Source organism: Polyodon spathula, chromosome 17, assembly GCF_017654505.1.
Source record: "Polyodon spathula isolate WHYD16114869_AA chromosome 17, ASM1765450v1, whole genome shotgun sequence".
Classification (NCBI taxonomy): domain Eukaryota; kingdom Metazoa; phylum Chordata; class Actinopteri; order Acipenseriformes; family Polyodontidae; genus Polyodon; species Polyodon spathula.
The window spans coordinates 8,387,510-8,406,793 of record NC_054550.1 but is presented as its reverse complement, the minus strand read 5'-3'; the positions used below and the strand labels follow the sequence as shown (position 1 = coordinate 8,406,793).

Genomic DNA, 19,284 nt, shown 5'->3' with positions numbered 1-19,284 from the left:
ACACACACACTCTCTTTATATTACCTTCTGATACTGACAGCCCTGGTTAGTATTTTCTAAGCAAATAAACATTAAATAAGCAAATAACGTTTTAAAGACTTAACTATAAGGTTAAAAAAAAAAAAACACCCAAAAAACACATACACATCAAAGTATATATTCAAATGTTTATATTTATGGTTGTAATTAAAGTTGCTAGTGAAGATATAACTTTATACTATACACATATTGAACACATTTTTTTGGACAGTATAATATTTTTAGAATAGTGTGTTTCTTAAAGGTATTTAACAAGAACAAAACAGGAACCTATTACGTTTTTTTTTTTTTGTTGTTGTTGTTATAAGTAACTTTGCCCCAAATGATATGATTTAAAAAAAAAAAAAATTTAAAGAGAGGAACTTCACCCACTGTACAGTGCGAAAGTGAAAGCGAATTGTACTTACAATTGAAAAAAGTTGGAAATACTTTCACTTCTGGAAAAGGTAATTACCAGGGATAAAATAGCACAATATTTTGGAATTGTGACTGATATTAAAAAGTCTGTCTCAGAGATTTAAAAGTTTGCGGTCTTAGCAGGGGTGGGATTTTTGAGATCTATTGTTGCTTGAGACGAGTATTTGAGCATTACAATTTTCAAGTACTTGAATCAAACCCCCCTCTCCTCTACATACTGTACTAGTGTACATAAACCTCCCAATCATAGCCACAAGTCCTATTTTAAATGCCAAATTAGCACACAATCAAGTAATATATTAAGTAATTAATATAATGTTTGCCTTCTTGTGCAGTTAATTGTATACGGTCGAGTATTATTAAATAACGTAAAGTATTCAAATTCACGTATCCACATAACTTTACATTAAATTATAAAAAGAGATGCCTGGCCTACCTGTTTGAACTGTGTCTCAGGGGTCCTTTACTTTAGTTCAGTAGTTCCAACATACAAATCAAAACTGTACTAAAACAAACGGGCAAAAGCTTATAGAACAATTTCAAGTGAAAAAAAGCCTTCCACGTATGGGAAGATTGGGGAATAGGGTGCAAGTCTGTGGTAATTGCAACTTTTTCTCCCTTTGAAAGTTTTATATGAACAGCTGAAGCACGATTTTCTTAAAGTTTTTCCAGCCTCGCTGTTATTGTTTTATGGATCAGCACAGTATTGGTATAATCTTACATCAACTTCAAAACTGCTGCATTTATGATTCACATGCACTGTCCTCACAGGGGATAAAATGTGATCACACCCAATGTTCGGCCAAATCCATAGCAAATGCTGTTATGGATGTTTGCTTTTTATTGCCATCAGTTGTGCCATCCTCAATAATTCTGAATGTTTTCATTTCAACCTGTGAAGCACTGAACTTGTGTTTTTGTGGTATGGCAATTTTGTTTGGCAAAATTATTTACATACCATGGTTTTCTCGTTCAGTTCCTCAAAATACTTCATTAATGTTATTATCCCGTCGTGGAATGGATACCATACCACGCCTACTACAGGGATAAACACACACAGTGCACCAATGAAGCACCAGATCGATCGAGAATAAAACCCGCCCCCGTGTCAATCTTTCTGTTGCACCAATTAGAAAAGCTACTTGGAGGCAATTACCAAACCTCTTCCTTTTTATAATATGCACCTTACTGTGGCATTAGAGCAGTCTCATATGCAACGGACTAGTGATGATAAATTACTAAAATTAATGCATTTAAAAAATAAGTGTTTGGTGACATATGTCACGTGACCAGTTATACATCTAGCATATTATTAAACGTTTTACCACTACTTTAAAGTTTATATGTTTAAACGTTTAAAATTCCCATCCCTATTGGACAGCAGTTCAACACATTCCTAATATTCCATCCCCATGGCTATTTGTTAGTTTAACCAAGATCATAAAAACCTATTGTGTATCTTTCAAGTTATGGATGTAGAATCCTTGTAAAATTGTACATAACTAATGTGCAAATCACTTAAACGTCCTCAACTTGTTACTTTCTTGCACATTTTATCATTGTAAGAAAACAGCACTTGGAGGTAGCAGGATAGGACAAGTTATAAACATCAACTTTCTGTAGTATTACAGGTCTACATGCATTATGATGTCGTCTGAAGTACCTTTTTTTTTAACTTGTTAGTTTTACCTTAATAGGGGCTTTGCTAGTGACGTTGGCCACGAGGAAGTTCATAGCAATGTCTTCGCAGTTCATGTGGGCATCCACCCAGTTCTTGATATCACCAGGCATCTTGTATGTGTACAGGTAGTTAAAGTACTGGGGAGACAACAGGGGGGCAGTTACATTAACTGTTAACGAAACAAACAAGGCAGTGCAGCATATGGCATATTCCATTATTAACTCTGTATTTAAAATGGTACATCAGTAGTGCTTAGTTACATAAAACACATATTTTGTAATCACTAAAAGACTGGTTTGCTACTTTTCACCTCCTGCACAAGTTAAGTGAGGAAGACATGTAATTCTGTCTTATTCTCTTGTCTCATTTAGATACACAAAAGACCTGCAGTACAAACAGAGTACCAGGTGTACCTTACATTACATTTACCTTGTGGTAAAAAGCTGCTCCAGTCAGCACCATGGAGACCTCGTTGGTCCATTCTGACTCGTACTTCCACTTGCTCATCTCGTGGTCCCAGAGGTGGAGCCGACCCGGATACCCTACCAGTCTGTCGGGAAACTCCCGCCACACCTGGACACACAGACAGACGGATACCAAGCTCAACAACTATAGGGCTTCAGAGGACACACAGATGAGTTATCCCCTGCCGAGCCCTGTGCTTTGACTTCCAGACTATTAGATGACAAGCTTTAGATTTGTTTTCACTTTAAACATGATAAATTAAAGACACGATGAAGCTGTGGGTTACAGACTTTTATCTCTGGATGTCTTGGTTCAAAGAGCTTTGGAAAAAGAGTCTGGTGCTCTTGACCTTAAATTAAAACAATAAAAAACACACACAATCTGGCACAATTGTTAGTCTCTGAACAGGCCCAGGACTAGATAGAATGGGTGACTGTACATATTACTACAACCCTGGCAGTACTGTTTTTAAAGCTTTATTAAGAAAAGAAAAATCTATTGAAAATTAACAGTGGAACACTGGATCATTTCAAAGCCAGCTGGTTTTGAAGGTTCACCCAAATACTGCAGAAAATGCCCCCCTTGCCCCTTAACTCATAAAGGTTACCCTATTTTTCTTACAATCCCTGGACCTCCTCCAGAGACACCAGTAGCAGGAGAACAGAGAAACTCCAAAGCCTGCTAGTTTCACGTGGTCCAAGCCAGCTTCGAATTGCGGTCACGTTTGGGGCCTATTATCCCAAATTGTTCAAAATTATCTCAAAATTGTGCCTAAATGCCTCCAGGTGAGCCAAAACTAATCCCCCAGCCATGGTCAATCTCAGGTTAGCTTGTCATCATTAAACTTGTTCCAGCCCTTCCAGACCCCTGTGGGAAAGATGCTTTGATCGCCATATGGAATGGTAGAATAGCAAAGGAACTTAAGGCTGCTTGAAACACAGAAAACTGTTCTGCAAATAGGCAACACATATTTTAGTTCAATTTAGTAACTTGCTATTTCTGTCTTTTAATTTAAACCATGAATGCCACACTGGGGTATTGTATCATACTAGTTGACCAATGCAAACAGTCTAAGCAGTTAAGCCATACAGGGATCTAGATGAATGACTTTAGGCACAGGAATGATAACATGACTCATATTGCATAGCAGTTTCACCCATTCCAGATTTTATTAGGAGCTTGATTAGGTAGCAAGCTCACGTCTTATTAAACTCATAGTAAAATCAGGAATTGATTAAAGTGCTATACAATGGGGGTCTTGTTTCCATCCCAAAACCACAATTATATATGTTCTAATTATTCTGTATAAAACATTAAGAAATATAAATATATGCTATTAAAAAGATTTGGGGAAGAAAATAAGAAAAACTGTTAGAAAGAAAAAACAGGAATATTGTTGAGTATTCCAAAGGAAAAAAGGAGAATCCCACCGCATTCCCATTGAAATATCAGAAACTGTCTGCGGAATCCCAGGGGTAAAATAAGTGGAGGAACTGCTGCCAGGACAGAATATTCAATTGCATTTTTACTGGACAAAGTCCTGCTGATGCACACTGAAAATCCTACCTGGCCTCAGTACTGCTGGGACCACATGAGCAAAACCACAGCCTTGAGAAACAAGGAGTTCCTTTTATTGCAAGGGAAGACATTTCAATTGGATCCTCTGCTCAGATTCATGGTCACTCTTTCTTCAAGTTTAGCTGATTTGAATCAATTATTTTATTATTATGGTTTTCAAAAATAACAGTTACCGGATTTGAAACATATTTTTTCAAGTAAATCCTGTTGGCAAACATCTTACTGAGAGTGAAAAAACTATGAAGAAATGAAATTGTATGAAAGAAGCAGGTCAGTTATATGCTAAAACAGAATTTATCCATTTCTATATTTTTCAACAGTGTAGCTTTTTGTGCATGTCATGCCATCAGAAACCAAACTGTAACCTCAAATGTAGTTTCAGGTTTTACAAGCTTCCTCCCCATCACAGATTGCAGTAAAAGACCCAATGTTTCCTGATCCCCACTCTCAGGGACCCCTAGCACTGCTCCTTGCCCCTCTGAGTCCTGGCATCACCCACCTCATAGCCAAACTGCAGCTCGTCAGAGGTCAGCATTATGATGTCATCATCGATGGCCAGCACAGCCTCCGTCTCAATCTCATCATAGGGGAAGAAACGATTACTCAGCTTGTTCTCTGTCGTCCGCACCACTTTCAGGGGCACTGAGATCTTCGGCCAAAAAGACTCTGGAATCGCATTCACACAGCATACATGTATGTTTAAGCTCATTTTGGAACAAAAGGCAAAATGATTGGCCACCTACAGTACAGTTCAGATTATGGGTGCATCGATAATCATCAGCCTCTCGGCATGGCACCGGCATAACGAAACACAATCAACGACGGACACCTTTTGTACTGTTAGCTGATAAGGTACACTGACATTCATGCTTGAATTTCTTCCAGCACATAATATAATGCTTGGTCAGGCGTGCTTACTATATTGATGCAAGAACACTGAGACAATCATTTTACTCGCAGTGCTGTGTAACGTGCAATCAACCTGCAGTAAATATGTCTCAGCGGTGTTCAGATTTTTTTAACAAAAGGATAGCCGAGTTGTGTGCAGCAGAACAGGCTTGATGTTACATTAAATCTAACAATGAACTGTGAGTAGAATATTACTGCTTTAAAAAAAAAAAAATCTCTTTGAATATTTAAGACTCTGGAGTGTTTACCTGCCCCATGCTGCTCAACACTCTCTCCGCATCCGAACAGCAAAACAAGTCCTCTTAGTTACAGCAGACTGACCAGTTGTTGAATCATTACTATTATTATTACTATTATTATTATACAATGTACTTCAAAATGGCCTTTTGTAATTTTTGTTTATCTTGCTTGACCTGCATTGGTTGCGGGTGTATTCAGCTGCATTTTGAAGTAGAAATTGTTTACTGTGCCATCTTAGGTAAAAAGGTTTGACTGAATTTTGTAACTGGAAATTTACAACATTTTTTTTTTTTTTTTTTTGTTTGATTACGTGAACAATTAAAGTTGTGCTGCATTTTTAAGCAGTGCATGCTTAAAATAAAATTAACAATTTACTGTTGCCATTGTGCAGTCTATATTTCTCTTCTACTGTACAGTATAAAAGTAGACGTTATAATACAATGTTCGACAGCAAGTGGCTCTAAAAGTTAGTCACATTATATAATTTTTTCTACAGAAGTGTTTTTATAAATACAACACGTAAACAATATCTGTTAATTTTTTAACATTTATAATTATAAAACAGTTTAAAGATGTCTTTTATGTCTACAATGGCTTGTTCTAGTAGTTTACCTGCACTGTCTATTATTATCGGTATCGGCCAATATAGGTAGATAACCATCGGCTAACGGCCAAGAAAATCTTTATCAGTGCACCCATAGCACAGATGAAATCATATTGCAACAATCAGAAAAAAGTGACACAGCAGTGACATAGATCTAAGATTACTTAATAAATAACTGATTATCTTTTAATTTGCTATTTGGAGTAAAAAAAATAAAATAAATAAAAGTATTAATTCAAATGAACTTTTAATTAAAGAGTTTGAATAGTTTTTCCTTTTTGTGCATGACAGCACGTAAAAGGGAATAGAGGCAACCAATAAATGATGATGCAGATTAAACTTCCTCCGGGTAGAACTACAGTGCCTATAGGAAGTATTCAACAGTTAGCTGTAATCTGAAATCTTGATGCATCTAAATGGGATTTTTTTTTCCCTTTGGTTTACACAACCTACTCAACACTTTCAATGTGTGAATAAAATGGGGGGGAGGGTGAAAAAGTGAAAAAACAAATCAATTAAAAATAAAAACCTGAAAAAAGTCTTCATTAGCTAAGTATTCACCCACTTTGCTATGACACTCCTAAATACGCTCAGGTGCAGCCAATTGCCTTCAGAATTCACGCAATAAGTTAAATAGAGTCCATCTGTGTGCAATAAAAGTGGACCACATGATTTCAGATTAAATACACCTGTCTCTAATATCCCACAGTAGGGTAGTGCATTCAAAGCAAAGATACTACCATGAAGACCAAGGAGCTTTCAAAACAACTCCGGGATAATGCTGTGGAAAAGCACAGATCAGGGGAGGGGTATAAAAAGATTTCAAAAGACAATGAATATCCCTTGGATCACAGTCAACTTGGTCATTAAGAAAGGGAAGGTATACGGCATCATCCAGAATCTGCTTAGAGCAGGCCATCCTCCCAAACTAAGTAGCGGGGTAAGAAGGGCTCTCTGAAAGACCTACAGCGTTCCATGGCTAAGATGAGAGAAACTGTCCATTTGTCAAAAATAGCTGGGGTACTCCACAAATCTGGCCTGTATGGAAGAGTGGCAAGAAGGAAGCCATTTCTGAAAAAAAGCCCATGTAAAATCCCACTTGGTATTTGCAAAAAGACATGTAGGGATGGTGGTAACACCATCCCTACTGTGAAGCATGGTGGTGGCAGCATCATGCTATGGGGATGCTTTTCATCAGCAGGGACTGGGAAGCTTGTCAGGGTAGAGGGTAAATACAGGCAAATCCTTGAGGAAAACCTCTTCAGTCTGCAAAAGACCTAAGACTGGGACGGAGATTCACCTTTCAGCAGGACAATGACCCCAAGCACACAGCCAAAGCAACACTGGAGTGGCTTAAAAACAAGAAAAAAAAATGTCCTAGAGCAGCCCAGTCAAAGCCTGGACTTGAATCTGACTGAGAATCTACGGCAAGACTTGAAGATTGCTGTCCACCAACGATCCCCATCCAACTTGACAACAGCTTGAACAATTTTGCCAAGAAGAATAGCCGAATACTGCATGATCCAGATGTATAAACCTGGTAGAGACTTACTCCAAAAGACTCACAGCTGTAATTGCTGTCAAAGGTGGTTCTACCAAGTATTGACTCAGGTGGGTGAATACTTATCTAAGCAAGACATTTCAGGTTTTTTTTTTTTTTATTTTATTTTTTTAATTAACTGTTTCACAATAAAAATTCTCTTGCCTCTTCAAAGTGTTGAGTAGGTTGTGTAGATCAAAGGGAAAAAAATCCCATTTAAATGCATCAAGATTTCAGGTTGTAACACAACAAACTTTGAAAATGTCCATGGGGGGTGAATGCTTACTAAAGGCACTGTACCTGAACACCAAACTTCCAATTTGATAGCTGGCATACATGAACTCTGTGTCACTCAGTCCGGTCATTAAACCCATTCTACACAGGTTTGAAGTTCACCTCCTCCCAGACAGACTCAAACTTCAAAACAGGGTTGTTTCGGAGGGGGGGCCCCCTGAAAGGTTATCAGATGGAGGAGGTGAGGGGGGCCTGTCCCAGCTCCGGTTTCAGAGAGTGGTTCTGTTAACACTGTCCCCACACATCAAGTTCGCTCTGCAGGGTGCAGGGTGGGGTCAAGGGGCAAAGAAGCGTTTCCTCTCAGCAGTGGGTCCTGGAGAAACTCTACTTCAGCATGGAATGCACACTCTCCACATTCTGTACCTGCATTCACTAGACAGCAGTGTGGCCCAGGAGCGCAGCGTGCAAGCTTTCTATTCTATCCAGCTACAGTTTTGCCTTACCTCTTTCATAGCATTTCTAGTAACTGCTTAATTTATAAATAATTGCTATTTTTGACGTTCCACTAATAATGCTTTCTTTGCATGACTGTCCCAATCCTTTCTCCAGTGAAAAAAAACGTCACTAATAGGAAGTATTTCCATATTATTTTTTAATGATCCAGTACAATGCCTTCCAAACATTTAATCTATGATCAGGGATTAAAATGCTGGATTAAGTTAAGCCTCTTCAAAATCACCCCAAATCTCAAGAGACACAATCATAGAAAATGCACTGTTCTGAAGCCTCCACTATAGCACTTCAATAAAAACAGATAAATAACACCCAATGAAAGAAACTGAAGCCAGTCACAGTGTGTGAGGGTGGGGTGGCGGGGTGGGGCAAATTTAGCCAGGGGAGGGAGGAGTGATGATAAAAACAACCACCAACAGGAACCAAAGGCTGTTGCTGTTTAGATCCTAGCGGCGAGTGTCTGTTTCCATTTTGTCCCTCTTGCTTGTAGATTTAAAAGATCATTAGTGTAACAAATAGAGACTCGGAGGGAGAAAGAGAGAACCTGACAGTCAGACAGACATCAGAAAGAGTGGGTGGGCAGACAGACAGACAACGCAAATGTTTTGGCCGCCTTTTGATTTTTCAAAAAGGAAATCAGAAAACTCTCAGATCAACAGTGCGATTAACTAACCCTGATTGCATGTAAAGCCTCTGCATTTCGGGTTCAGCTCTGGCACCACTTCAGGGTTTCAACATAATACTGTGTTCCTCTTGACTGTCAGAAACAATCGCTTGTTCAAAGATTAAAGAGAGTTAGTTCTTTAAAAATGAATCTTGAAATCCCCCTTCCCCTCTGAAAACTGTATATCCACACCCCTTCCAAATTACTTTCAGCAACCAGGACTCCAGTGTCTCAGTTCAAACGTAATTGAACAAAGTCAGGAGTTTAGTTTTTATACCAAAAATTGTCTCTTTCCAACCAAGGCTGGAAAACAAAATGAACAGGGAGTGTAGCCCACTGGTTAAAGCCAATGTCTGGGGAATTGGGACAATCCCAGTTTGTGCTGTAGATACTGTGTATTTGTACTCTAAATTCACCTTCTAACAGTGGCATGATACCACTGCTATTTGTCACCACCCCCCACCCCCCCACCAAAAATGACCAAATATATCAACATCAATTAATGTGTACAGTACAGCTGCAGCAAACTCCCACTGAGATTCAGTAAGCAATGATAGCCTATATTATAGAGCCATGCAAAAGCAGAAAGAGTGATTTCCAAAGTAAACACGAGGTGACTTGAGGAAAGCCCTTATTATTTCTAATAGGCTGCCATTAGCAAAGCATGAGCTAACATGCCACCTTTAATCAAAAGGAACACTGGACCATTAGGGAACTTCAAAAGCCCCTTATTCATAATTGCATTACAGGCCATATTTGTGGAGGATATATTTCATTCCCTACTTTTTTCACCTGTCAATAAAAAAAGTGCCACTCAGCGCAGCCAACATAAGGAACAATGGCATACCTAATACCCTAGTTAAGCAAAAGCATTAGGATCTGGGTGCCATAAGCAACTAAATAAATTATAGTTACTCCCCCCCCCCCCCCCCCCCCCCCCCCAAAAAAAAAAAAAAAGAAAAATACCTTCCTGTGTTTAATTGGCTATAAATTATTTATAAAAAATAAAAAAAACCTTCAGGGAAGTTAAAATACCAGAGGAAGCCTCAGATATGAGTTACGACAAAGGTGCTTAATGAGATGCAAAAGGGGTCCAATAAAACTTAAAAAATACAAAATAAAAAAACAGTGGCAGATCTTAATACTGCTGATCTTAAAGAGTAAGTAGCAGAGTTCCAAAACATAACGTTACATGACCCCACGTGTTGCTACAACTGTTTAAATAATGTAGCTGTTAACATCCTGACACCTTTTTACACATTTCAAAGCTCTTTTCAAAATGTCCGCTCTAGTGCACTGATAGTGTAAGGATTATTGACCGCATTGTCAAACAGGTAATCAATTACGATCCATGATGTGGTATGGAACAGAAAAGCCAGAGCAAAAAAAAAAAACAACAACATTATTGTTCTTCCTGCAGTGATTTAAAGGACAAATCTCAAACCTCAGTGTATTACAGCAACCATTCTTTTTAAAGAGATCTGAAACAGACTTTAAAGTTATAAGTGTAAAAGGTTCTCAGGATGTTAACAAAAGCAAAATTATAGGTACATTTTTTAAACACGTGGGGACGTATAATGCTATATTTTTCACGAATTACTCTTTAAGCTGAGGGAGCGCTGGGGGTTTGATACAGCAAAGTTGCCTCAAACTAGGTCTCCTTATCTCCTGATACCAGGTTTCAGACCGCTGTTCTTGAAGAAGTGGCTTCGGCGTTCACTGAACTTTAGATTCCCCAAAAAAGCCTTTGACTGAAATCATAAAGTACTGAGCCAGCTACACTAAAGGCATTACATACTGTAAATGCAAGCTGGATTGCGTTCCTGTGTGTGTTTACGTGCATTTCTTAAGACTACAGAAATGTCCAATGAAAAAATGTGTTAATTAAAACAAGTTCCATACATTAAGTTGCTACGGGAAAGACAACAGATGCAGTGTGTGAAAGGGAGCATACTCAAGTGCTGATTACACATGTGTGTGGGCTGCTCTCTTCAGTTAGAGCATGGTGTGTGCTGTAAGTGTCTGCGTAAGCGAGTTTGGGTGTCGCTGCAGATTCTGTACATGAACCAGACAGTGCAATCAGTTCTTACCCTCAGGGGGGCTCTTGTTCTGGTTGTTCCACACCACCAGCAGCTTGGACAGACTGGGCACCTTGGAGATCTCAGTGATGACCCGGAACAGACTTTCGACACGGTCGTAGGTGAGCACCACAGCGGTAAAGCCGGGGGAACGAGGAGGGATCAGGGGTAGGAACAAGGGGCTGTTCACACTCGACCACTTCTGAGGAGGGCAAGGAAACAAAAACACACAGGACGTTACTCATTTAAAACCAAACTGGTCCAACCTTTTTGGTTAAGAGAGCCACACCGATGACCAGGGAGTTTATAAAGAGACATACTAAAGTCTAGATCATTATGAGATGATAAGAATACTACAAACTAAGTTCAGTTAAAATAAAAACTAAAAATCTGACTAAAGACAAGCACAGAAAATGTGAAATATAAAAAAAGAGAAGTTTTTACCAGACAATCATGTTGCAAATTTGAACACACCAATTGTTTTGTTTGGACTATACGTACTTCTACCAAAGACTTCCAGTTGTCCTCACAGTCTATTCAATCCCATTAATGGGATAATTCACCTATTAATCTTAAATCTTTTTTTTTTTTTTTTAGCTCAATTAGTCACCCGTATGGTAGCCCTGATTTAAACAGTGATACAAGAACAATATCACCAAATCATTGCCTTTGAGTGGTTAAATTCACTCTTCAGAGAGGCTTTAGACTGTGCTTAGGCAGACATAAGGACCAACACTTTCCATTCATGGGAAACTTCCAAATGAAAAAAGGATTTTAACATGGGTTTGCAACAGCTGTTTTGTTTTCTTTTACTTTCTTTGAAATAAATGAAAAAGTTTTCAGTGCAAAAAGTCTAAATGTTGTGTTTAATGTGGCTTTGCGTCTTGGCATTCCATGAGCATCTGGCTGGTACAGCAGTCTCGGAGAGGGAAAGCTGAGCTCTCCGTGCCTGCTCTGCTCTTCACTGCCCTGCCCACACTGCCGTCTTCAACCCCTGGCCTGGTCCCAGCGACTCCCCACGCCCCTCCACAACTTTTCATTTTCAACGTTGTCTGCCCACATTGCACTCCAGTTACTGAATCAGTCAGTTTTACATCCAGATTCAGAAATCAGAATGCTAGGCGTTTCAAAGATAACGTTTCTGGGGGTAAAAACTGTACCACTACTGTCTGAAGGTTTCACCTCAAGTACCCCTTACAATTTTTGCCCTACTGAATGGTACCACAGTTAGAATGGTAGGCCTACCACAAAGCCATAATAATCTGAATCAAATAATTTCCCCAACCTTTATTTAATATATAATTTATGTCAACAGGTTTGGACTTACAATAAACTGCTTAATTGCAAGTCTTTGGATGCACAGAATCAAAAGATAGTATTTGGGAATATCTTCAGAAACACACATGTCCCCTTTCTATTCAGCAATGTTATTATAAATAATCCAAAACAGTCTGCACTGTAAATATTTATCACATTACCATTTACTTCACATCTCAGCATAATTGTGTGACATTTAAAATGTTTACAACATCAAAAACATTAACCTCAATGTAACCCACCCAAGTCACTTTATTTAGGCACGTTTGATTTTGTTATTTAGATTTTTCACATTTGATTAAATGTTAGTTAGTTTTATTTTAACACGTTTATGAGCACGTTTTATTTTGGCACATTGCTTGTTGTAGATTTGCACAGATCTCGCTGGCACGTTGATGCTCTCCTGTTCCCAGCCCCACAGGTGCTAATTGAATAATTTGAAGACGCTGAGCACCTGGTATAAAAGTTCCTGATTTAATCCGTTCAAAATTGGATTTTGTTGCGTTGATGTGAACCTGGGTTTGTCTGGAGTGGAGGTTGGATGCACAGCCAGCAGGAGCTGAGAAGGAATTAGACTTGTTTGTGTTCGGCAGTGGGTTGGGGAGAAAAATGAAAGAAACAGCCGCCGACATTTAGAGCGAGGCCCCTGCTGTGCTTCCTGTCTCCCTCCGTGTGTGTGTGTGAGTGAAATTAGTATTTTAAAGGCATTGGGGTTTTAGAGGAGTGCTGGAGATGGGGAGTTTTTAAAGTCTTGGTTTTATTGTTGTTTTTAGTAAGCCCCGTCTCTGCCATTGTGTTGAGCAGCACTGCACTTTGTTTTTAATTATAATTGACCACGTATTGTTTTTATTGAACAGTGCAAACCTCATGCCGTGACTGTGTTGTGTATTCTAGAATTGTCCTATTTGTTTAATACAGTTAACCACCTGTATTTAATAAAGTGATGTTCATTGCCTGCATATTGTTGTGCTGTTAGTTTATTTCCTTCTGATATTCTGCCTGGCTGCACTGAAGGTTCCACAGGCAGAATCCCCCAATATCAGAGTGGAAATCACCCATGCATGATGCTCATTCTGAAACTATATCTTTGAGCTGCTAAACAAATGAAATATTTATGCACAGTGGTATTGAGATAATATATAACACCACTAATTTGGCATTAACTCTTTCATTTTTTTTTTTGCATTTCTGAGTCGTCCTGCTGCGTTAGACGTACCCCCAGTGGAAAACCCCAGCTCTAGTGAGCACTGAAACACTCATTCTTCAAACTTCAATTTAAGATCACCAAAACACTCCGCCCTCATCTTTCAGTACAGTGCAGCAGTTGTGGAATGTGGCATGGAAAGGTGAGAGTTGACCCCCCCACCCCCACCCCCACCCCCACGAAGGCAAGACAGCGACAGTCTCCTGACAGCGCAGTTTGGCTCCCCTTCCTGGCTATACAATTCCTGAAGATGCCCTGATTTCAATGCAGATCGAGTAACACTGTAAAATAAATATTGAACCATTAAGAGCTTTCTGATGCGGTTATCGGAATGCTTGGGGTTTCCACAAGTAAACATTGTTCTGTGCATGTGGACCCTAAATCCCTGCCTGCTGTATAGCCTGTGTTTATTTCATAATCTGCCCATCTAAACTTTATGTCTTGGTATTTTATTTGAAAAAAAAAAAAGCGCAAAACAAACAAAAAAAAAAAAACAGCACCACCCCTATATACACATACACACTTAACGTGCTGCAGTTATCCATTGATCATAACAGATTACTGATCTTTAATGAACTTTCTCAATTATTTTAAGAAGCTAACCTATTGCGAATCTACTTAAAATCCTCATCTAAAACATTAGTACAGTTAATATCTCAATGGGGAAGTCTGCTTGAACATGGTTTCCAAAGTGGCGTATTACTGTATCTAGATGGAGTCAAGAACAACGCTGGATAAAACCCACAACCTCGACAGCCCAGGCATCTGACTGCTAATCACTTGACCAGTCGGTTTTAATGGAGGTAGTGCCTCATGCACACTCCCACATCTAATACGGTTTCGGAAAGAATTCAAAACTCAACTAATTACTAACAAAGGAACACGCCCTCAAATACATTTTTCACCACTTTCTTGATTATATAACAGCCATGTGTAGAGTTTTCTTTTTAAAATATTTTTTAAACAAGCTAAATAGTCAATTGACGGAGGGAGAGAAGAGACTGTTTTGGCAAGTTCAACAGTAGGGATCACACAAGAATAGACTTTGGATTAATAAAAATTAAAACACAGATGCCAGCATATTAAAAAAAGAACAAATTATTAAAACTTAGAACAATCATTTTACAAAATTAAGGTTTTTTTTCGGATGATCAGTATAGTTCACATATTTTAATATGTTAGGATAGAGTGCTTTGCCAATCACTGACACAGCTGACATTCACAAAGCAGTTACTTTAAAACATGGTCCCAACTTAAATAGTTAAACAGCTTCACCTGTTTCAGTTCTGTACCAATAAATGTACATTTGTTGAATGGTCGAGCTGGCACCAAAACTACATTCTTTCCTCCCCAAACATCAGGAAAGAGTCTTTGTGGAAATTAGCATGCAATGATCTCAAAAGAAAATCTATTAATCTTACTTAAGTATTAATATACAATACGGCAGGAACTGGATACATTTGGGAAGTAATTGCTACTGATAGCCTACAATGCCAAACCGGTCTGTAACCCATGAATAGAGATCTACGAGAATCACTGCACTTTTAAAATGACTTTTCTGATGTAACGAAAACTATTCTTCCCCTACAGATTGCAAACATTGAACAGACCAATTTAATTAAGGGATAACTCTCAAAACATTGTCTGTTTATACTTGCGAGGCAGATTCTTTTTTTTCCAGCCCTAAAGTTAAAGCAATTATGTAACTTGTGTTTTCTGCATACCTTTAAAAAGCCAATTTTGTTGCCTAAGAATACAATTTGTGTTGGCGCCAGTGCCTGTCAACACCACTGAGCTGACAGAACTGGAAATGAAACGCTTTGGATTTTAAAAAAAATAATAAAAAAAATTGGAGACCAGTGCAGTAAAAATGAAAACAAAGCATCTTTCAACACTACAGACTATTGTTGATGGTCTGAAATATTAAAAAGACCATTGTGATTTCCCCCCCACGAACAAGCGTACATGAATGTCAAATCAAAAAGGCCCAATATCAAGATCCGATCAGGTAGGAGTCTGGTTTATTATTATTATTATTTTGAAATATAGGATGGCTATTTGAAAGCGCAAGACTGTCAAGTTTCATTGACATGACAGACAGGCCATGTGAAAGTACAGCTCGGTGTCCGATTCATTCAGTGGCTGACTGAGCCGAGGTTTAAAAAGCAAAGCCTTTATGAAGACGCGTGTATCGCAGGAATGATCCACTCTGTACTGAGTCGTTATATCATCATGGATTATCATCATGGAATCATCAGGCAGAGGTAAGGGCGGCTGATCTTAAATAACCTATATACTGTAAAGATACAAAAGCTGGTATGTGAAGATGTGAACAATTGCATTGTCTATTACTGATTACCAAGCAGTTTTTTGATTGCCCAGAATGAAGTCACTAGACAAATAATTTTTTTTGCTGTGGTTTGCCACAAAAAATATAAAAGACACTCTGCAACATAAACAAATACACGCGAAAGACAACACGCTGATGTGATTATAGACTTGTGTGAAGCACACTGTCCATCAAGCTAGTCTATATACCCCCCCCCCCCCCCCCCCCCAACCCCTTTGCTATAGCTAATGACCCAACATTTAGATGACCCGGAGCATCATAAACCAGGAGGGGACCTTTTAAAGAGGAGAGACTGGAGTGGAGTGAAGGGGGGGAGCAGACACATTAACTGCTTGAGATTCCTATCCACAACCTCCCCCCTATACACACACACACATACATTTACACACTCTCAAATAATCTGTCTGACGAGGCTGAGAAGACAAGCATATCTCCCAACAGCAGACGGAGGCTTTTAAATTCTTCCAAGCACAAATGTGGTTTCAATTATTACCCCGATGGATTTGAAAAAAAGAAAGAAAAAAAATTTGCTTGATTTATTTAGTGCTCTGGCCCAGTTCTGCTGAACGGGTTTCCACCGAATATGTTGAGAAAGTATTTAAATCTCTCTTATCATCCTGGAATGGTCAAAGGCAAAAAACACAACGGATTTAACCCCTTGTTGGCAAACACAAAAATAGAAAAGGGTTTCTGCTGACAGCAAGGGAAATCATGTACAATTCATTATTGTATTTCTGTTTTGGCAATGTATTTAATATATTATAACTATTGAAAATATTTGTATATTGAAAAATGAAAACATTTTTGATACTGTATTAAATGGCATATTAAGACAGCTACATAATAAAAGACATTCTAAAAAAGTGGGATTCATCATAACAACCAAAGCACACACTGGTGTAAAGAATGTGCACAGACAGACAGTCTCCATATATCCAGAGATTATGACTTGACTGGTGGCACGCTGTGTGGCTAAACCTAGCAATGCAACTGCTGATCTGCTCCTTTTACAAGTACTGAACTTACCACAAAAATACAACTTTGTCTCAATTGGACAAGAACGTCTTTAGAAATATAGTCACCATAAATCCAGAGTTTATGATACACTCATGCTCTTGTGCTAAATAATGTTCCAAGCAAGTGTCATCACAACTGGAAAAGCGGTTCTTTAGATATATGCAAAACTCAAAATGCAGATGGACTAAGAGATATACCAAGAGATACATTTAAAAACTTGTACCAAATAAAATCTACAGCAATACACACACACATATATATATATATATATATATATATATATATATATATATATATATATATATATATATATACATGTGTACATAGTGACGGCTGAGGCTAAAAGGTCAAGTTACATACGCATGTATGTTTATTAGTACGACTTCATACACTGTATGTATGTATATGTATGTATACAAATAAATAGTATTAAATCATGCTGAAGACTCCCTGATTAAACGTTAAATGTGGAGTGTTGTTTCTCAGCAATTAATAACCCCAAACCTCCAATCTGTGAGACAGTCTGTCTGTCGATCTCCGAAGCCTAGATAACCACAGAGTGACGTGAGCCATAAATATTAATTTAGTGTGCCGTATCAGTTGTTCAGTGTTTATGGCAGACACCAGACAAATGGCACACACACACAAGCTCACATGCTGGCACGAGAATAATGGCACAGCAAGCTAAAACAAGGAAATAAAAACTTAAGTAGCAACGGGGTGTGGCCGAAAGAGTACATGCAGCCGCAGCAATCCTGTCATCAATAAATCGCAGGCCTATAGCTGTGTGCGGCATGTGCAATATAGCGACTCGCGGATGTGGTACACACGCCGTATTACCATATATATATATATATATATATATATATATATATATATATATATATATATATATATATATATATATGTATATTGTGTGTGTATATATATATATATATATATATATATATATATATATCTATATATATATCTATATACTATATTATTATATATATAACCAAAACGTAAAAACAAAAAAAAATAAGAATAAATGATAATAATTATTTTTGACCTGGCTGATTACAGATTATTATTATTATACAGTAATATCACTATTGGAGCTGCATACTGTTAATTAACATACTCACCACAACAGATGGGTCATTCCACTGCTCGTAGGACCGGGCAGCATAGGGGTAGATACGGTCATTAATGATCTGAAGTGTTGCCAAGGCAATCGCCTTCATGGAGCTGAAGTAGGCCTCCCACAACCAGTGTGCCTGTGGATAGACAGTGCAGCATGGAGAATTTTTATCAAGGTGTCTTTACTCCAAAAAGACAAATGCAGTCACCATTCGGGGTGGTTTCATATTTAGACATTAATCATTTGATGAAACAGTCTATTCTATCTGTATACAGTTTGCTTCTGTTGATTAATGCAAGTCAATTTCCAATACAAGCTTCAAGAGATGTAATGTGTGGACTATCTTAACCCTCATGTTAATATTTCATACACCCTTAGCTTTTAAAAACTTAATCAAATGTCTGAGTAAATCACAAAACTACCAGGACTAAGTAGTTTTATTCAGACTTGAATACCATGAGAAGGAAAGACCGCTAATTCAGTTCCTCACATAGGACCAAATTGTTTTATTGGGGAAAAAGACCAAAGCAAGTAATTCTACAGTGTACTTTTTCGTGTTTCTTTTATTGCGCTACAGCAACACAGATTTCTATGTCAACTCCCTTGTACAGTAAATGCAGCATGTACCTTATCAATGAACGGGGAAAAAAAAATCCCAAGAATGTAGGACTCCAACCCTCTTCTGGGCACATTGCATGTATTTCTGGAGGAAACACGGTCTGCCAATAATCACAGCCCTGCTGTCCTGGGCTAACTAGCAAACTTCCTGTCTGGAATGGGCCGTGCTGCTCCCCAACACTGCAGGCTGCACGAGCGGACTGATTTACAACTTGTTTGGGTCGGAGGTGTGCAACGTGCAAAAAATATAATGGAAGATTCAGGGCCAGGCTGGCAGCACATGAAACAAGTGAATGTTAAAGAAAGTAAGCGTAACCTTTAATGTGCTATTTTGGAGGGCGGTACATTTTGTCTCACCAATAAACCGTTTTTATCATCAATTCTTTCACCTTTTTTTTGCTGTACCACCACTGGTACATGTGTGACAAACAACATATCTTTATTGCATAGGAGGGCAGATATGTCACATGCTAAAAAAAACAACCTGTACTGTCTGAAAGAACAATGCAATAGTGCCGCCTTCGCATGTGATCGTCTACTCAACAGACACAAAAGTAGAATTTAAGTGTGACCATTTCTTAATAGCCAGGGCTATCAAGTCTGGTAGATTCATTACCCTCAGTTAGGGCCATTAAGTTTAATGGGGTCCTCCGTGTGGTATGAAGAAAGGCTGCAATGACAGCAGGTATGTTG

At 38.4% G+C, this 19,284-nt stretch overlaps 1 protein-coding gene across 1 annotated transcript in view; it reads right to left on the bottom strand.

Moving 5' to 3' along the window:
• Positions 1-19,284, bottom strand: part of LOC121329636 (exostosin-2-like) — a 41,509-nt gene that overhangs the window by 6,463 nt on the left and 15,762 nt on the right. Inside the window, exons 9-13 of the mRNA XM_041275330.1 lie at positions 17,978-18,109; positions 10,975-11,164; positions 4,680-4,846; positions 2,567-2,710; positions 2,146-2,274 (exon numbers count right to left, since the gene is read on the bottom strand). Of these exons, the coding sequence (XP_041131264.1) occupies positions 2,146-2,274; positions 2,567-2,710; positions 4,680-4,846; positions 10,975-11,164; positions 17,978-18,109 (762 nt within the window). The remainder of the gene's footprint in view (positions 1-2,145; positions 2,275-2,566; positions 2,711-4,679; positions 4,847-10,974; positions 11,165-17,977; positions 18,110-19,284) is intronic.